Genomic DNA, 15,746 nt, shown 5'->3' on the forward strand with positions numbered 1-15,746 from the left:
GTGAACTAGTGTAAAACTGTCTGAATAAAACACAATGTGGTTATAGTTCAGTGAACTAGTGTAGAACTGTCTGAATAAAACATAATGTGGTTTTAGTTCAGTGAACTAGTGTAGAACTGCCTGAATAAAACACAATGTGTATGTAGTTTATTGAACTAGTGTAGAACTGTCTTAATAATGTGGGTATAGTTCAGTGAACTAGTGTAGAACTGTCTGAATAAAACACAATGTGTATGTAGTTCAGTGAACTAGTGTAGAACTGTCTTACAAGAGACGATGTAGGTCCATGTTTTAGTTGTCGTAGTTTGGTAATGTATTCAGAAACTCTTACACTGACGGTCCAAGATAAATTAACCCGCTTTTTTAAGCCACGGTATTTGTTATTTTGAACTCCAAGAAGCGATGGAAATGGAAGCAGTTTCCGAAATATTCGACAATAGAGGGAGACGTGGAGGCGCAAGGCGGGGAAGCAGCTAGCAGAGGCAGGACTGTCATGGGGGACTTCCAGGAAGCAGCTGGCAGAGGCAGGACTGTCATGTGGGACTTCCAGGAAGCAGCTGGCAGAGGCAGGACTGTCATGTGGGACTTCCAGGAAGCAGCTGGCAGAGGCAGGACTGTCATGTGGGACTTCCAGGAAGCAGCTGGCAGAGGCAGGACTGTCATGGGGGACTTCCAGGAAGCAGCTGGCAGAGGCAGGACTGTCATGTGGGACTTCCAGGAAGCAGCTGGCAGAGGCAGGACTGTCATGGGGGACTGCCAGGAAGCAGCTGGCAGAGGCAGGACTGCCAGTAAAATTGCCGCAGACCACAAGAGGGGGGAGCTTTCTGTGGCGGCCCCATGTGTCTTGGGCACAAAAGCGAAAAGATGATGATATGTTGTATTGGTGTTCGGCATCAACAGAAATCGAAACCTTCAGGATAGAAAATCGTGAGTAGTACCACGAGGATAAACAAGCACGGAGGAGAAGAAGTGACATTTGCTGACACGCGATGCTACTTAAAGCTCTTACATGTGTCACAATTGAAAGTGAATTTAAACTTGGTGGCATTTTGGGTTGACTGACCTATCTGATCAGATTACGGGTTATTTTTGTATTTGCACCAAACTTTAAATGACATATAACATTCAACAAGGGCGCTTTAAGCATACAGGTTATCCAGTCTAAATAAGTAAACAAAATTTAAATTGTAAATAAATAAATTTATCGTCACTATAAAAAGTATTATAAATGTTACAACTTCATGTAACTAATGTACTAATTTATAGTTAACCCGATATTTGAGTCACGGTCTGATGGTTGGCAGACTACACCTGGCCATGTACTCAGGTGTATGAAGTGGTTGTGTGGTCAGTTCTACGACCAGCCATCTTGACGTGGCACATTTGTCAGGGAACTCAATGAAGTCCTGCAGTCACCTGTCCAAACTGTCAAGGTAGCGCCACGCCATCCCACTCTACAGCAACAACTAAAATTAATTTTAACTTTTGTTTATTATGAGTGTACCATTGATCAACTCTGTTTCCGCTATATTTTGTAAAAATAAAAGATTTAACATTTTTCACATTCTGGAACTTTTTCTTCTGTAAAATTGTAAAATAAATAACTAGATTTACAAATAACTTTTAAAATTATCAAACACAACAATTGTAGCCCAAGTTCTAACAAATTTTCCACCTTTTCTTTAAAAAACAAATCTTTAATAAAAAAAAAAAAAAACTTTCTTATATAATTATATAAAATAAAATTATATAATACTAAATCATACCCCTGGCTTACCCATAGCACATCTTTCACATACAATATTATTTACGACTAAACTCTATTTCCTTAATGGTGAAACTTCATAAAATTATGTGCGTAAATATGACAACCCCGTCAGTAGAAATCAAGGTAGGTAACCCAGCGAAGCGTTAATTTATTCCTGATTTATTTCCCTTTTAGTAACACCAAACACGCATGAATTCACTCCGCCATGCAAATCTCTAATCTTGTCCTACTTTTATTGCCAATAAACTTGCCGTTTTTTCCTCTTACCTTGACACCTACATGTCGGTGTCTACTGGCTCGTCTACCAAAGATAAGGATAAGTTTTATAAGTGGATTCGTTTCAAACTTCAAGCACAATCGAGTGATTTGCATGTGAATTGCAAAGACTTTATGTTATTCTTTGGGATGCAATATGACTTGACTTAGTTATCTTTAGAGCCTAGACCAGTGTCTTCTATATTTTCTGGTTCCAGGATGTAGGATAAAGAAAATTCTATTGTAATTTAAGCAATAGTAATTTTTTTTGAAGAAATTTTATTTGTAACAATCTTTAATTGCCCATGTTGGGGTTTAGTCTATTGTGTAAGTAGCAGAGGCGTAGCGACCCATTCCGGTGCCCGAGGCAAGCTATCAACTGTGCGCCCCATTTATAAATATAGTTATTCAACGTGACGAAAAAGCGCCCTCCTCCCCTCAACTGGAAAGGTTATTGTCACTTTTTACCAGTCACTGTCCTGTAAGTGTAAGGTTTTTTTTGTGAATCATTGAGTAAAGCCATGTTTATTCTCTTAAATTTGTGTATAATTCAATGCCCCAACTTAAGATGAGCATTTAAATTTATTTTTTACATCTTTTGGCGCTCCACCCGCCCTCCCCTAGCTACGCCACTGGTAAGAAGATTCGAAATATGAATCAAATCTCTGAGACCACCCAACAATGACATCATAGCTACGTGTATTTAAGGAGCAGAAAGTTATGACGTCATGGCTGCGTGTATTCAAGGCACCGGGCAGCGCTTCCAGGCAGTGACGTCAACACACCCCGTGACCCCTTGTTGAAACTGACGCGGGTTTTTATTTTGTAGTAAATATTTTGACAGTTTGTGATCGCGTTCCAAAAGTAATCTCATTCACCATAATTTCAATATGTCAGCGTGTAAACAAACTGTCTTTTAAATGTTACGTTATTATGTAAAGATAAAAAAAAAAATTATCTCACAAGTTTTGTCAGTGAATTAAATTTAAAAAGTTAAGTCAATGTTTTGAGCTCTTTGATTTTCCCGATCCAGAATTTGCCATTCCTCAAGTAACTAATAACTGAAGTAATCCTGTTACAGTAAACAGCCTGGGTTAATCCTCTCCCCACCCACCCCCATCACAACAACCAGATTTCAGTATGAATAAGCAGATAAAGAGATTTGATCCAAATCTCTCGACTGTCTATTTATACCACGAACATGTTCAGACTTGGATGCAGCTTGCTATGACGTGTCTGCTTAAGTCAGCGCTATAAATAAACACAGGCAAGGGGATCAGGTAAATGACAAAATATTTCTCTATAGAATTTATCAGCCAACAGAAATATTTCCCAGTGCGGTTTGTGTGTGTGTATGTATGATGGCATGTGATATGTGGGGGTGGGGAACACAAAAATTCCCATATGACTAAGGACGTATTTTATTTTTAAAATGCTATGGTTAATTACTTCTTCTTGATGAGGTGGCTGAATATGATGCGTCGGAATGTCAGTTAGAAACTATTTAAGACTTTTCATTATAGAATGTTGGGCATTTGTGTTCAAATGATGATTTATCTATAGTGGTCACAGAGCCAGAATTGGTGAGCCTCTGGACAGTATCCCACAGTCGTCTCGTTCAGATCTGGTTAAATTAGAGTGACCACTCTGATACAGGTGACATTATTCAATTTAAAATTAATCTTACGGGCTCTGCAGTTAAACCTACTGCATTGGAACTACCATCTTAATATATTTTATGTAACTGGTATCGCTAATAATAATACCTTGATTAAATACCCTAACCTTCAACGTAACTCAATACCAAAACGTCGCTTATTCTTTTTTTCTAAGCCGTAAATTGCGGACGTAAATCAAAGGTACATACATATTCAAGCAGAACATTAATTACATAAAAGCACAACCAACCAGTCGAAGGTTTCTATTTCTTCACTAAATCGACTGTCGACATCCGGACCTTAGACTTTCTCTTGACCTATGTTACACATTCAAAGACACCAAAAAACAAGTAGCATCTTGTGGCAACAACACATTCAAAGACACTAAAGTTAACATAGAACATCTTGTGGCAACGATTATTTTACTCAAAAACTTAAGCATCTGTGTGTTTCATTCCTTATTCTTCTTCTTTGACGAATAGAAGGATTTTTCCCTCCAATATAATTAATTATTGCGTGTCAATATGTTATGAGCCATTGACTCCGATTTCAGCCTGCTTTTCTTTCTAGATTTGCTTCCATAGCGTTTGTCCATCCAAAACACAGTCTACAAAGCAGCAGTCTTTTGATTTGTTTTCTCCTAGATAAGTTGCTGTCTCCAGCCAACGAGTCTCATCTACCGAACTCGGATTATTTGGATTAGCAATCATGAGCTAACCTGCTCGACCACGCCCTACCCCTCTAATCTGTCCAGTCAAACAGCGGCTCAGTAGGTATAAACCTACGTGTTCATTTTGTCAAACACAGATATCATTGTCAAAGTGCAGATCACGGCACACGAACACGTGTTGACTCTTTAGAGGGAATCTTGCTTTTATAGCTTCTAGTTTGAAGAAATAAAACCAATGGTACCTAGTTAGACCTAGAGTACAAAGCTGCTGGACTGGTGATTCATGTTATTAACGAAGTAATCAAAAGAATAATGTGGTAAACATTACTCACAGACACATAGTATCTCTACAACAACGCTAATTAGGCACCTAACTTAACAGAGTGGACTAGACTCATGTGTGGGAATCGAACTCGAAACTTTTCGGTTAAAAGGCTTGTGCTCTACCACTCTACCACTGCGTCGCGTCTACTTTCAACAGCCTTCACAAAAATGACGTAGTTCAAACCTCAGTCCCAGAAAAACGATCGTAGATTCACTGAACCGGAAACTGTGCCACAAGACCATCTGCTGCCGTCGATGCTGTCACCGACAGAAATATCCTCCAATACAAAACATTCTTGCGGTTTCGACGACCCCCAAACCCTACCCCCACCTCACACACCCCCACTCGCGAACACACACACACACACACACACACACACACACACACACACACACAAACCCAGCACTGATATATTTCATCTTAGATAGCTGTCGTTCCCCATGCCTAACGTGGTAAATATTAAAAGCAAAAGTCTGCAATCCGGGTATGATTTACTGCGGCCTTTGTGACATATGCTAGACTTGACAAACCAGAGCCAGACAGGCTTAGGCTGCCATGCTGGATAAAAGAGGGCACGTCTTTTAGTCTAACACCACATCATGTTACTGTAAACAACATATGATTCTACACTCAGTCAACCATAGCCTTATATCCCACATCAAAAAAACCGACTTGGTTGTAAACAAAATCCACAAAAAAAAAAAAAAAAAAAAAAAAATCCCTATTATTTAACATCAAATAAGTCACATGGTTTTAAATTTAAAAAAATAATTAAAGAAAATATACTTCAAATAGTTCAAAGAAAACAACAAAGTATAAAATTAAATGAAAAAGTTGTGTGAAAAAAGTACCAGACAAGCATACGGTAATTTATCTTCAGATATAAAAGTTCTGACAGGTTGGATTAGTTAGATCAGAGGTATTGTTGTTTTTTTGTAAACATGAAAACACATTGAAGCTAAATTTTTGTTTCATATAGCCGTGCATCACATCCCACACTAAGCTTAAGTTTCCATTCGATTACTGCTCCATACTTTGATACTGCAGGCATCTGAAAGCCAGATTGTATCTGCGTCTTTGTTATCTTTCACCTGACACGTTCACCTGTCAAATCTCTAATTATCACCTGTCATACCTTCCATGTGACACTGTCACCTGTGAAATATCCAACCTATCACTACCCAAATATCATATATAAATGTCATATGTCACACCTTCAATCTGACACTGTCATATGTCACACCTCCCATTTTACACTGTCACCTGTCACACCTCCCACTGACACTGTCACCTGTCACACCTCCCATTGACACTGTCACCTGTCACACCTCCCACCTGAAACTGTCACTATTCACACCTCCCACCTGACACTGTCACCTGTTTACCTCCCACCTGACACTGTCACCTGTCACACCTCCCACTGACACTGTCACCTGTCACACCTCCCACTGACACTGTAACCTGTCACACCTCCCACTGACACTGTCACCTGTCACACCTCCCACTGACACTGTCACCTGTCCCACCTCCCACCTGATACTGTCACCTGTCACACCTCTCACTTGACAGTGTGACCTGCCACACCTCCAACTTGACACTGTCACTAGTCAGACCTCCCACTTGACACTGTAACTTGTCACACCTCCCATTTGACATTGTAAACTGTCCCACCTCCCACTTGACACTGTCACTAGTCACACACCCCACCTGACACTGTCACACCTCCCACTTGACACTGTCACCTGTCACACCTGTTAACGTACCTTACAGAACCATATACCGCCGAAGCTCTGGAATTTGAAGCAGTTGGAACGGAAACAGATGTTACGGAAAGCGATATCCCCCCCCCCCCCTACACCCTGACCAATGTTGACACTTTCCTACCATGGGGCATAACTCACGTACTCACCTGCTGGGACCACCACCCCCCCCCCCCCAACCAATGTTGACACTTTCCTACCATGGGGCATAACTCACGTACTCACCTGCTGGGACCATCCCCCCCCCCACTCCCAGCCACACACACACCATAAGACACACACTCCCAGTAAACCAGTGGTTCTTAACCTGGGTTCGATCGAACCCAGCGGTTCGGTGAGTCTGTCTCATGGGTTCGTCGAAGGTCAAGACACACCCAATTCATCTGATCGAATCAGGTCAATACGAATGATGGAACTAATAAGAAGTGTTCAATAAATGCGTATTTGAAACTGGTGGGGTTCAGTACCTCCCAAAAGGATAAGAAACAATATTGAAATGTTAAATACAAACTCCATCTCGCGTGCCTCCAAATTCATTTTTTTCCCCGCAATATTCATTTCTGGGTTTAAACATATGCACTTATGATCACGTAAACAGTTAAAAACATAAATACAGTTTATATACAACATTTTATAGTAGTTAAATACAGCATACATACATCACATATACAAGTTATATATAGCATACTGATTCATTGCACATAGTATAATTCAAGTAACAACTGACAAGCCATGCCTTGCTACTAACACATGCCTAATCCATGATCATCCACTAACACCTGACTAATCCACGATCAACCACTAACAACTGATTAATCCACGATCAAACACTAACTGACTAATCCACGATCAACCACTAACAACTGATTAATCCAAGATCAACCGCTAACAACTGACTAATCCACGATCAATCACTAACAACTAATCCACTATCAACCACTAACAACTGACTAATCCACGATCAACCACTAACAACTGACTAATCCACGATCAACCACTAACAACTAGCCAATCCACGATCAACCACTAACAACTGACTAATCCACGATCAACCACTAACAACTGATTAATCCACGATCAACCACTAACAACTGATTAATCCACGATCAACCACTAACAACTGACTAATCCACGATCAACCACTAAAAACTGACTAATCCATGATCAACCACTAACAACTGACTAATCCATCATAAACCACTAACAACTGACTAATTCATGATCAACCACTAACAACTGGCTAATCCACGATCAACCACTAACAACTGACTAATCCACGATCAACCACAGACTAGCCGATGCCAGATAACTGCCCACTAGATACTGACTAACCTTGTAACTTGCCCAAGTCTAGCCCCTATCCTGCCTACGACTTCCCAATGAAAAGCCCTCAGCTAACACAAACTAGCCTCTAATTAGCCTCACTTAGCCCTTATCTTGCCCTCAGTAGCCCATTGTCTAACCCCAACCTCCCGTCTACCCTTCCCTTAAATTCCAGACTGATTCCTCACTTAGCCCCTATCTTGACCTCGACTAGCACTCAGTAGCACTCAGTAGCCCATTGTCTTACCCCAACTAACCTCCCATCTACCCTTCCCTTAAATTCCAGACTGATTCCTCACTTAGCCCCTATCTTGCCCTCGACTAGCACTCAGTAGCACTCAGTAGCCCATTGTCTAGCCCCAACTAACCTCCCATCTACCCTACCCTCAGATTCCAGACTGCCGTAAAGAACCAACCGTACAATTCTGAACTTCTCATGCCCCCAACAGGAAATAACATCCTGATCGTGCCCTTCTCATTACCAGCCAAACTGTCTTTTAGCGCCGGCTACACGTAAACAATAGAAGGGGAGGAATATCATACCTGCATCTCCATTACAAGCAATGTTAAAACATTTACCTGTAAAACGAGCCCCGCTTCAGAGCAGCGTGTCGATTACTTCTTTATACCATGGCTGGGGTACTGGTAGCAGTGGGTCTAAGTGATCCCCCACCACCACCCCGCGGGCTCAGGGGAGGGGATACCATAATATGTTATTTCAGCATATTCCGTGTGTATCGCGTTGCCCCGGGGGGAAACACAAGACAGGGACTCTGGCGTTTTTCTCACACTTCTAAATAACATTTTACCTGGGTCATTATTTGCTTTAATTTTTCGCGCAGTTGTTCTGGTTCCTACTGTTGTAGTGTACTCAGCGTTTAAAGAATTGGAATAATACGTTAAATAAAATATGTTCTTGTCTTTATATGAAGTTCGTCGATAAAGCACCAGCGCTGATGTCTACATCGAATGTGAATAGTAACCCTAAAGTCATGGTCCACTCACTGAGTCAACCCAGCCCTATTAAGTACCTGACCCAGTTGTTGAAAGGAGACGCACATGGCCATATTTTAAAAAGAAAGGGTGAAATAAACAGGAGAACTCTACTTCACTTGTTCCGTTTAATATAAGAGAACTTTAATACAGGATAACTGTGATTCTGTAACATCACGCAAGATCCCGGCAGGATTCGAACTCTAATCATCAGGGTTAACAGCATCTGGACAACTACTTTTCCACTACGCCTTTTATGTAATCGTTGTGAAACTATAAAGCTAACACATTGTCGCCATTATTGTTGTATGATGTTTAGAACTAAATATTGTATTAAGGACGTACGGTATTTGGAAATCATAGTTCTGAAACGTTTACAATATTGTGAAAGTGTATCAAAAGTGTATTCATTGTTACAGTTGAAATGAACTGACGTGAAGATGTTATATTCAATAAACGACTTAATTTGATAATTAATATGTAGGAGCGATGAACACTGTGAACTAATATCAAGGTTATTTGCTTCATTCAATATGATTGGCAAACACCCATTACATCATTACCGCGGTGTTTGAAACTTTTGCGTGTTTTGTTAACATTCAATATAATGTATCATGGAGTAGTTTTTTCCTGTTGAGACACCTGATTACTGTAGATTCTGCTAAAATCAAGAAAAAAAAATTGCATTTCGACTCTTAACAATATCCAAAGAAATAAAAAATCCGTTTTTTCACCATGCAAAACAGTTCCCTGCATGCTAATCTTGCCCTGCTTTGTTAAACGTGTAACAAAGGGCACAGAGTTTCAAATCTTGCCCTGCTTTGTTAAACTTGTAACGAATGGGCACAAGTTTCAATCTATTCCTGCTATGTTAAACTTGCAACAAACGGGCACACGCTGGTAATCTAACACTCCTTCGTATTGCAACAAAGCCAGAATAACGTTTCCATTTAGAAGAAAGAATCTCGCTCTGTATAAATCCCTTTCTGATGTAAAATGGTACTCATTCCCCGCCCGTGTACCGTCAGGAATGTCTTTGTCCCCAGTCCCCGACCCCGTGTGCCGCCACTCGGGGCAAACATTGATTTAGAGAGGACGTGTGAAATTAGAGGAAGATGGAGTCTTAAGCTCTGCCTTTAGTTTTGCGATCTTTCTAATGCGATCATCCAGATGGTTTGTGGAAGATTACATATTTTATTGTATTTCGAAATTTCAAATGAAAAATGTATTCGAAGAAAAGTAACGTATTATCATTCGAATTTGTTCTCTAAATATCACTATATATATATATATATATATATATATATATATATATATATATATATATATATATATATATATATATATATATATATATATATATATATATATATATATACATTTTATATTATTTTGTTGTGTGCTCTTACTATTAAAACATTGGCTTGCCTATCCATGCAATTATATTTTTTTTCACCATTATTGTTCACCATATTAATAAGCGACAACTGAAGTGTATCTTTGGCGTAAAAATTGTTTATACTGTCCGAATAGCGACACCACACAAAGTGTAGTTACACCTCTGTATGAAGACAAAAGAACATCAAAGTTCATTATAAAAAGACAACAGTATAATCAGTAGCAATCAAATTCGATTCTTCACTTTTATTGATCGAAGTACTAAACATTTATTACTATAGTTTTCAATAGTTTTTTTTTTTAATTTCCAAACTAATTTCTAAATAAAATGTTTATACACGGACTCATCGCAAACTATAATATACATTACACGTATACATTTACTCTTTTTTTTCAAAGTGTATTTACTAAACATTCTCGGGTTTTTACATTCTTTACATTTTTTTTCAAAGTGTATTTACTAAACATTCTCGGGTTTTTACATTCTTTACATTTTTTTTCAAAGTGTATTTACTAAAATTCTGTGCTTTTTTTTTTTTAGATGAATCTTATAATACTAACTACAGCCGTAAATTGGCTGTCATAGCTTAAAAAATCTGGCCAGAACCTGACGCGGAGGGTGGAAAGTCGACCCTATCAGATGGACATAAAACTTGAAGCGGTTCGCCGCTTTTCATCTTTGCCATTATTCGACTATTAAAATCACAAAGGGGGGTTTCCCAATTCGGGAACTCACAAAAGGAAGCGGTCTTTTTTGGCGCGTCATGCCGCAGATCGCATCTTCCAAGCCTTCTTAGGAAAGATCTCCTTTAAAAAAACCTGCTTAGTACCAACACCACTACCATATTTCACTGTCAAATCAACGACAAAGAAACTTTTAAAAAAATATTATTTACGAACTTGTTATTGCCCGTTGTGATTTACTAAAGAAAATTTTGAAAGGTGTTATCTTTCGTGTTATTAATTTAATGACTTGCCTTGGAAGTGCTATCAACAGAGTCTATCGGGGGTGGTGTAGTGTGGCCCCTGGGAGATGGGGAGATAACCTATGACTTCTCGCTCTTTCAGGTACTCTTCGACGTGAGAATATTTCAACGTTTTATTTGTCGTATCTATGTTCATAGTGCTCCTAGGAATGCCAAGGAAAATCGTAAATCAAAATTTAAAAAATAAATAAAAAAATTACAACGGTTGAGTTTAAAAGTGCAAAGAGAAACTATACTAGCATACCTATATGATGCTCGATACAGATAAAAATAAATCATCCGATCAAAAAAACATTCGGTGAAATTCGTAGGTAATTTGGAAGTTTTAACCTGTGTAAACTACTAATAAAGAGAGGGAAACATTTAATATTTCCCCTTCTTTATTAGTACAATGTGAAGAAGTTCTTCGTATTATACAAAATGTGCAGTAGTTCTCCATATGCTCAAAATGTGCAAAAGTTCTCGTTATGCCAAAAAAGTGAAGTAGTTCTGTTTATGCTACATATTTTCGTAAATTTAGTCGATCTCCAGCTGACGCAATAACCTGTAAAACCAACATCAAATAGCCACACAACCATTAGCCCCACAATCATTAGCCACACAACCATTAGCCCACAACCAACACCCAACATTACCACAACCATTAGCCACACAACCATTAGCCCCTCAACCATTAGCCCACAACCAACATCCAACATTACCACAACCATTAGCCACACAACCATTAGCCCCACAACCATTAGCCCCACAACCATTAGCCCACAACCAACACCCAACATTACCACAACCATTAGCCACACAACCATTAGCCCCTCAACCATTAGCCCACAACCAACATCCAACATTACCACAACCATTAGCCACACAACCATTAGCCCCACAATCATTAGCCACACAACCATTAGCCCACAACCAACACCCAACATTACCACAACCATTAGCCACACAACCATTAGCCCCTCAACCATTAGCCCACAACCAACATCCAACATTACCACAACCATTAGCCACACAACCATTAGCCCCACAACCATTAGCCCCACAACCATTAGCCCACAACCAACACCCAACATCACCACAACCATTAGTCCCACAATCATTAGCCCCACAACCATTAGCCCACAACCAACATCCAACATCACCACAACCATTAGCCCCACAACCATTAGCTCCACAACCATTAGCCCACAACCAACATCCAACATTACCACAACCATTAGCCCCACAACCATTAGCTCCACAACCATTAGCCCCACAACCATTAGCCCTACAACCAACATCCAACATCCCCACAACCATTAGCCCACAACCAACATCCAACATCCCCACAACCATTAGCCCACAACCAACATCCAACATCCCCACAACCATTAGCCCCACAACCATTAGCCCACAACCAACATCCAACATCCCCACAACCATTAGCCTCACAACCATTAGCCCCACAACAATTAGCTCCACATCCATTAGTCCTACAACAATTAGCCCACAACCATTAGCCCACAACCAACATCCAACATCACCACAACCATTAGCCCACAACCAACATCCAACATCCCCACAACCATTAGCCCACAACCAACATCCAACATCCCCACAACAATTAGCCCCACAGCCATTAGCTCCACAACCATTAGCCTCACAACCATTAGCCCCACAACAATTAGCTCCACATCCATTAGTCCTACAACAATTAGCTTACAACCATTAGCCCACAACCAACATCCAACGTCACCACAACCATTAGCCCACAACCAACATCCAACATCCCCACAACCATTAGCCCACAACCAACATCCAACATCCCCACAACAATTAGCTCCACAACCATTAACCCCACAACCATTAGCCCCACAACCATTAGCCCCACAACCATTAACCCCACAACCATTAGCCCCACAACCGTTAGCCCCACAACCATTTGCCCCACAACCGTTAGCCCCCACAACCATTTGTCCCAAATCCAACAGTCCCACACTCTGAATCTCCCACAACTTATACTCCCCATCACACTCATTTCCCCTCACATAGTCACCAGTCTAACACACATTTCCACACACATTCACCAATCTCACACACGGTCACACACCTTACCCTTACGACCGCCACCCTCACACAGAAAACCAATTTCACATACATTTTCCACACGTATTTACCACTCTCACACACATTTCACAATCACCATTCTTACATAGTTTCCACACAGTTCCCACACACTCACCCGTCTCCCACACATTTTACACACAATCACCACTCGCACACAACCACCGCTCTCACACATATTTCCCACACACAATCACCCATGTCATACACCCCCCCTGCCCACACACATACAGTTATACCTCCCCCCAACCCCCCCCCCCACCCCCCCCCCCCCACACACATACACACACAAGATAACGCAGTCAGCGATATCTTTCAGACAGCTCTGGTAACATGAGCTACGAAATTCGCGAACAAAACCTTCGTCAACCAAAGTACACTGTCAGTTTTTTTTCCCCGTTTGTCGCTGTCCTCAATGCAACTCAAAACAATTTCTTTTGCACGTAGAGCAGTCCCCTGGGGGGTGGGCATGTTGTACTTGTCAAGTACATGAGGTCCCCTATAAACGGTGCATGTGTCTTATGGGGGGATGGGGGGGGGAGATCATACCCCTAGGGGGTAGGCGTTTAGTCATATATATGTGCCACATTTGAGGTTCTAGTAGGTTACACAACATATAGGGACATACAGGGCATATCATGACATGTTTTTGGCACTGTCGGGCACATATGATGTTCTGTTAGGTTAGATAACATACGGTGCTCTACAGGGGGTATATCATAATTTATATGGTTGTCATATCGAGCCCATAATAAGGGATTAGACCTTCGAAGTCTTGAAATATGAAGGGAGGTGTTCATTGGTCACATAGATGACAGACTGAAAAGTTAGAGCCATGTTAAAGAAATTAATTGAAGATCGTATGTGCCATTTAGAGTGGCTTGCATACTGCCACATACATTCTTAAGAACATCTTTTACCCGGATTGGTATCATTCCTATTTAACAGTAGAATTTACCAGAATCTGCCACAAGCATATTTAACAACAGCTTTTACCAAAATATAGCATGTGTATTCTGAACTGCAGTGTTTACTATAATATATCACACGCAGCAGCATTTACCAGAAGCTATACCAGAATTTATCACATGCAAATTTAACAGTAACATTCACCAGACTGCTAACCCGGTAGTTTCGAATTCGAATCCGGGTTCATGTTAGTAGAACGTCCCTGAGTCGACCCAGCCCTGATGGGTACCTAACTCAGGTTAGGGAGTGTAAAGGCGGCTGGGCATAGTGCTGACCACATTATCCCTCTATATGCCGAGGTCAAGAAATATGAACTGCACTTCATCTGCCCAATGGATCGTTAGGTCTAAAGTGGAGTCTTTACTTACTTACTGTACTAATTATACTTGACAGCAGTGGCGTAGCGAGGTCGGGTGTCACCCGGTGCGGCACTTTCAATTTTCGATTTGCACCCCCCCCCCCCCCTCTGAAACTTTCGATTTGCACCCCCCTCCTTAAATTTTTCTCTTTATATTTTGCTTTTTGCCTTGGTGTCACCCCTCTAAATGGTGTCACCCGGTGCGGTCCGCACTCCCCCCCCCCCCCCCCCCCCGCTACGCCTCTGCTTGACAGTAACATTCACCAGACTTTATCACATCCATACTTCACAACGTTTGCCTACAACTCTCTAAGCTTTGTTAACAACACCTTTCTTTCACTAAAAAAATATCATGTGCATTTTTTTACAATAGCGGTTAACTGAACAGTTTTGAAAGCAGCTATAATCTACCTTCGTGTGATGTTAATGAAGAAGAAGCACCCACCAGTTGCAAGGGTGGGTTTTCGTGGTTATATGAATGTGTCAAGTTGTATACCGTAATGTATACTGTAATACACATCCAGTCCGGGGATCGTACCGTCTTATCGTCTTCTTTAAAATCGTAGCCTGGCAGTTTTGAATCAACACAAATGCAATTCAAGATATACTATAATGGTTTATTATTCAACACACATCAATTTCCAACTCCTGCCCAACTACGTCCTAAGTTCTACTATATACTACCTCTATCTAACTGCTCCCTAACTCTACATATCTCCGACCGTTTTCTACTGGTACCTATCACCTTCTGCTGACCCACTCTTCAGTGGTCATCTGACCGTCCCACGTGACCGATCAGCTCCTGTATTTCTATTGGTCTAACTAACTAAGCTATACTCTGTATCTGCTAATTTCTACCTGACCTCTAACCTAAACTAGCGTCATCACACTCAGTTAATGGCAACGGATTTATTGAATCCGTGAAAGCATTATTACTAAATAGGGAAAAAAAATATAATGCTTAGGTCTTCAAATTCAGTCAACCGGAGTATGCCTACATTTTGGATTAAATTTCGCAACACCGTGTTTGTATACATTACATTTTCTCTACAATTAACACTTTCTAATCAGCCTTCCTCTGTAAAATAGTATGACCCACAATAAGGGGAAAAAATCGCTACAGGGAAATGATCAATCCTTCTTAACCGATTTCGTTCCATTTTTTTTTCATTTACACTTA

At 40.6% G+C, this 15,746-nt stretch overlaps 1 protein-coding gene across 1 annotated transcript in view; it reads left to right on the top strand.

Annotated features, from left to right (window-relative positions):
- The first annotated feature begins 535 nt into the window (after nucleotides 1-535).
- The window catches only part of LOC131948199 (basic-leucine zipper transcription factor A-like), a 104,612-nt gene continuing 89,401 nt past the window's right edge, over nucleotides 536-15,746 (top strand). The window contains exons 1-2 of the mRNA XM_059309738.1: nucleotides 536-650; nucleotides 3,057-3,073. Coding sequence (XP_059165721.1) covers nucleotides 536-650; nucleotides 3,057-3,073 — 132 coding nt within the window. The remainder of the gene's footprint in view (nucleotides 651-3,056; nucleotides 3,074-15,746) is intronic.

This window comes from Physella acuta, unplaced genomic scaffold (genome assembly GCF_028476545.2).
Source record: "Physella acuta isolate Inbredline_101_S28 unplaced genomic scaffold, ASM2847654v3 ptg000629l, whole genome shotgun sequence".
NCBI lineage: Eukaryota > Metazoa > Mollusca > Gastropoda > Physidae > Physella > Physella acuta.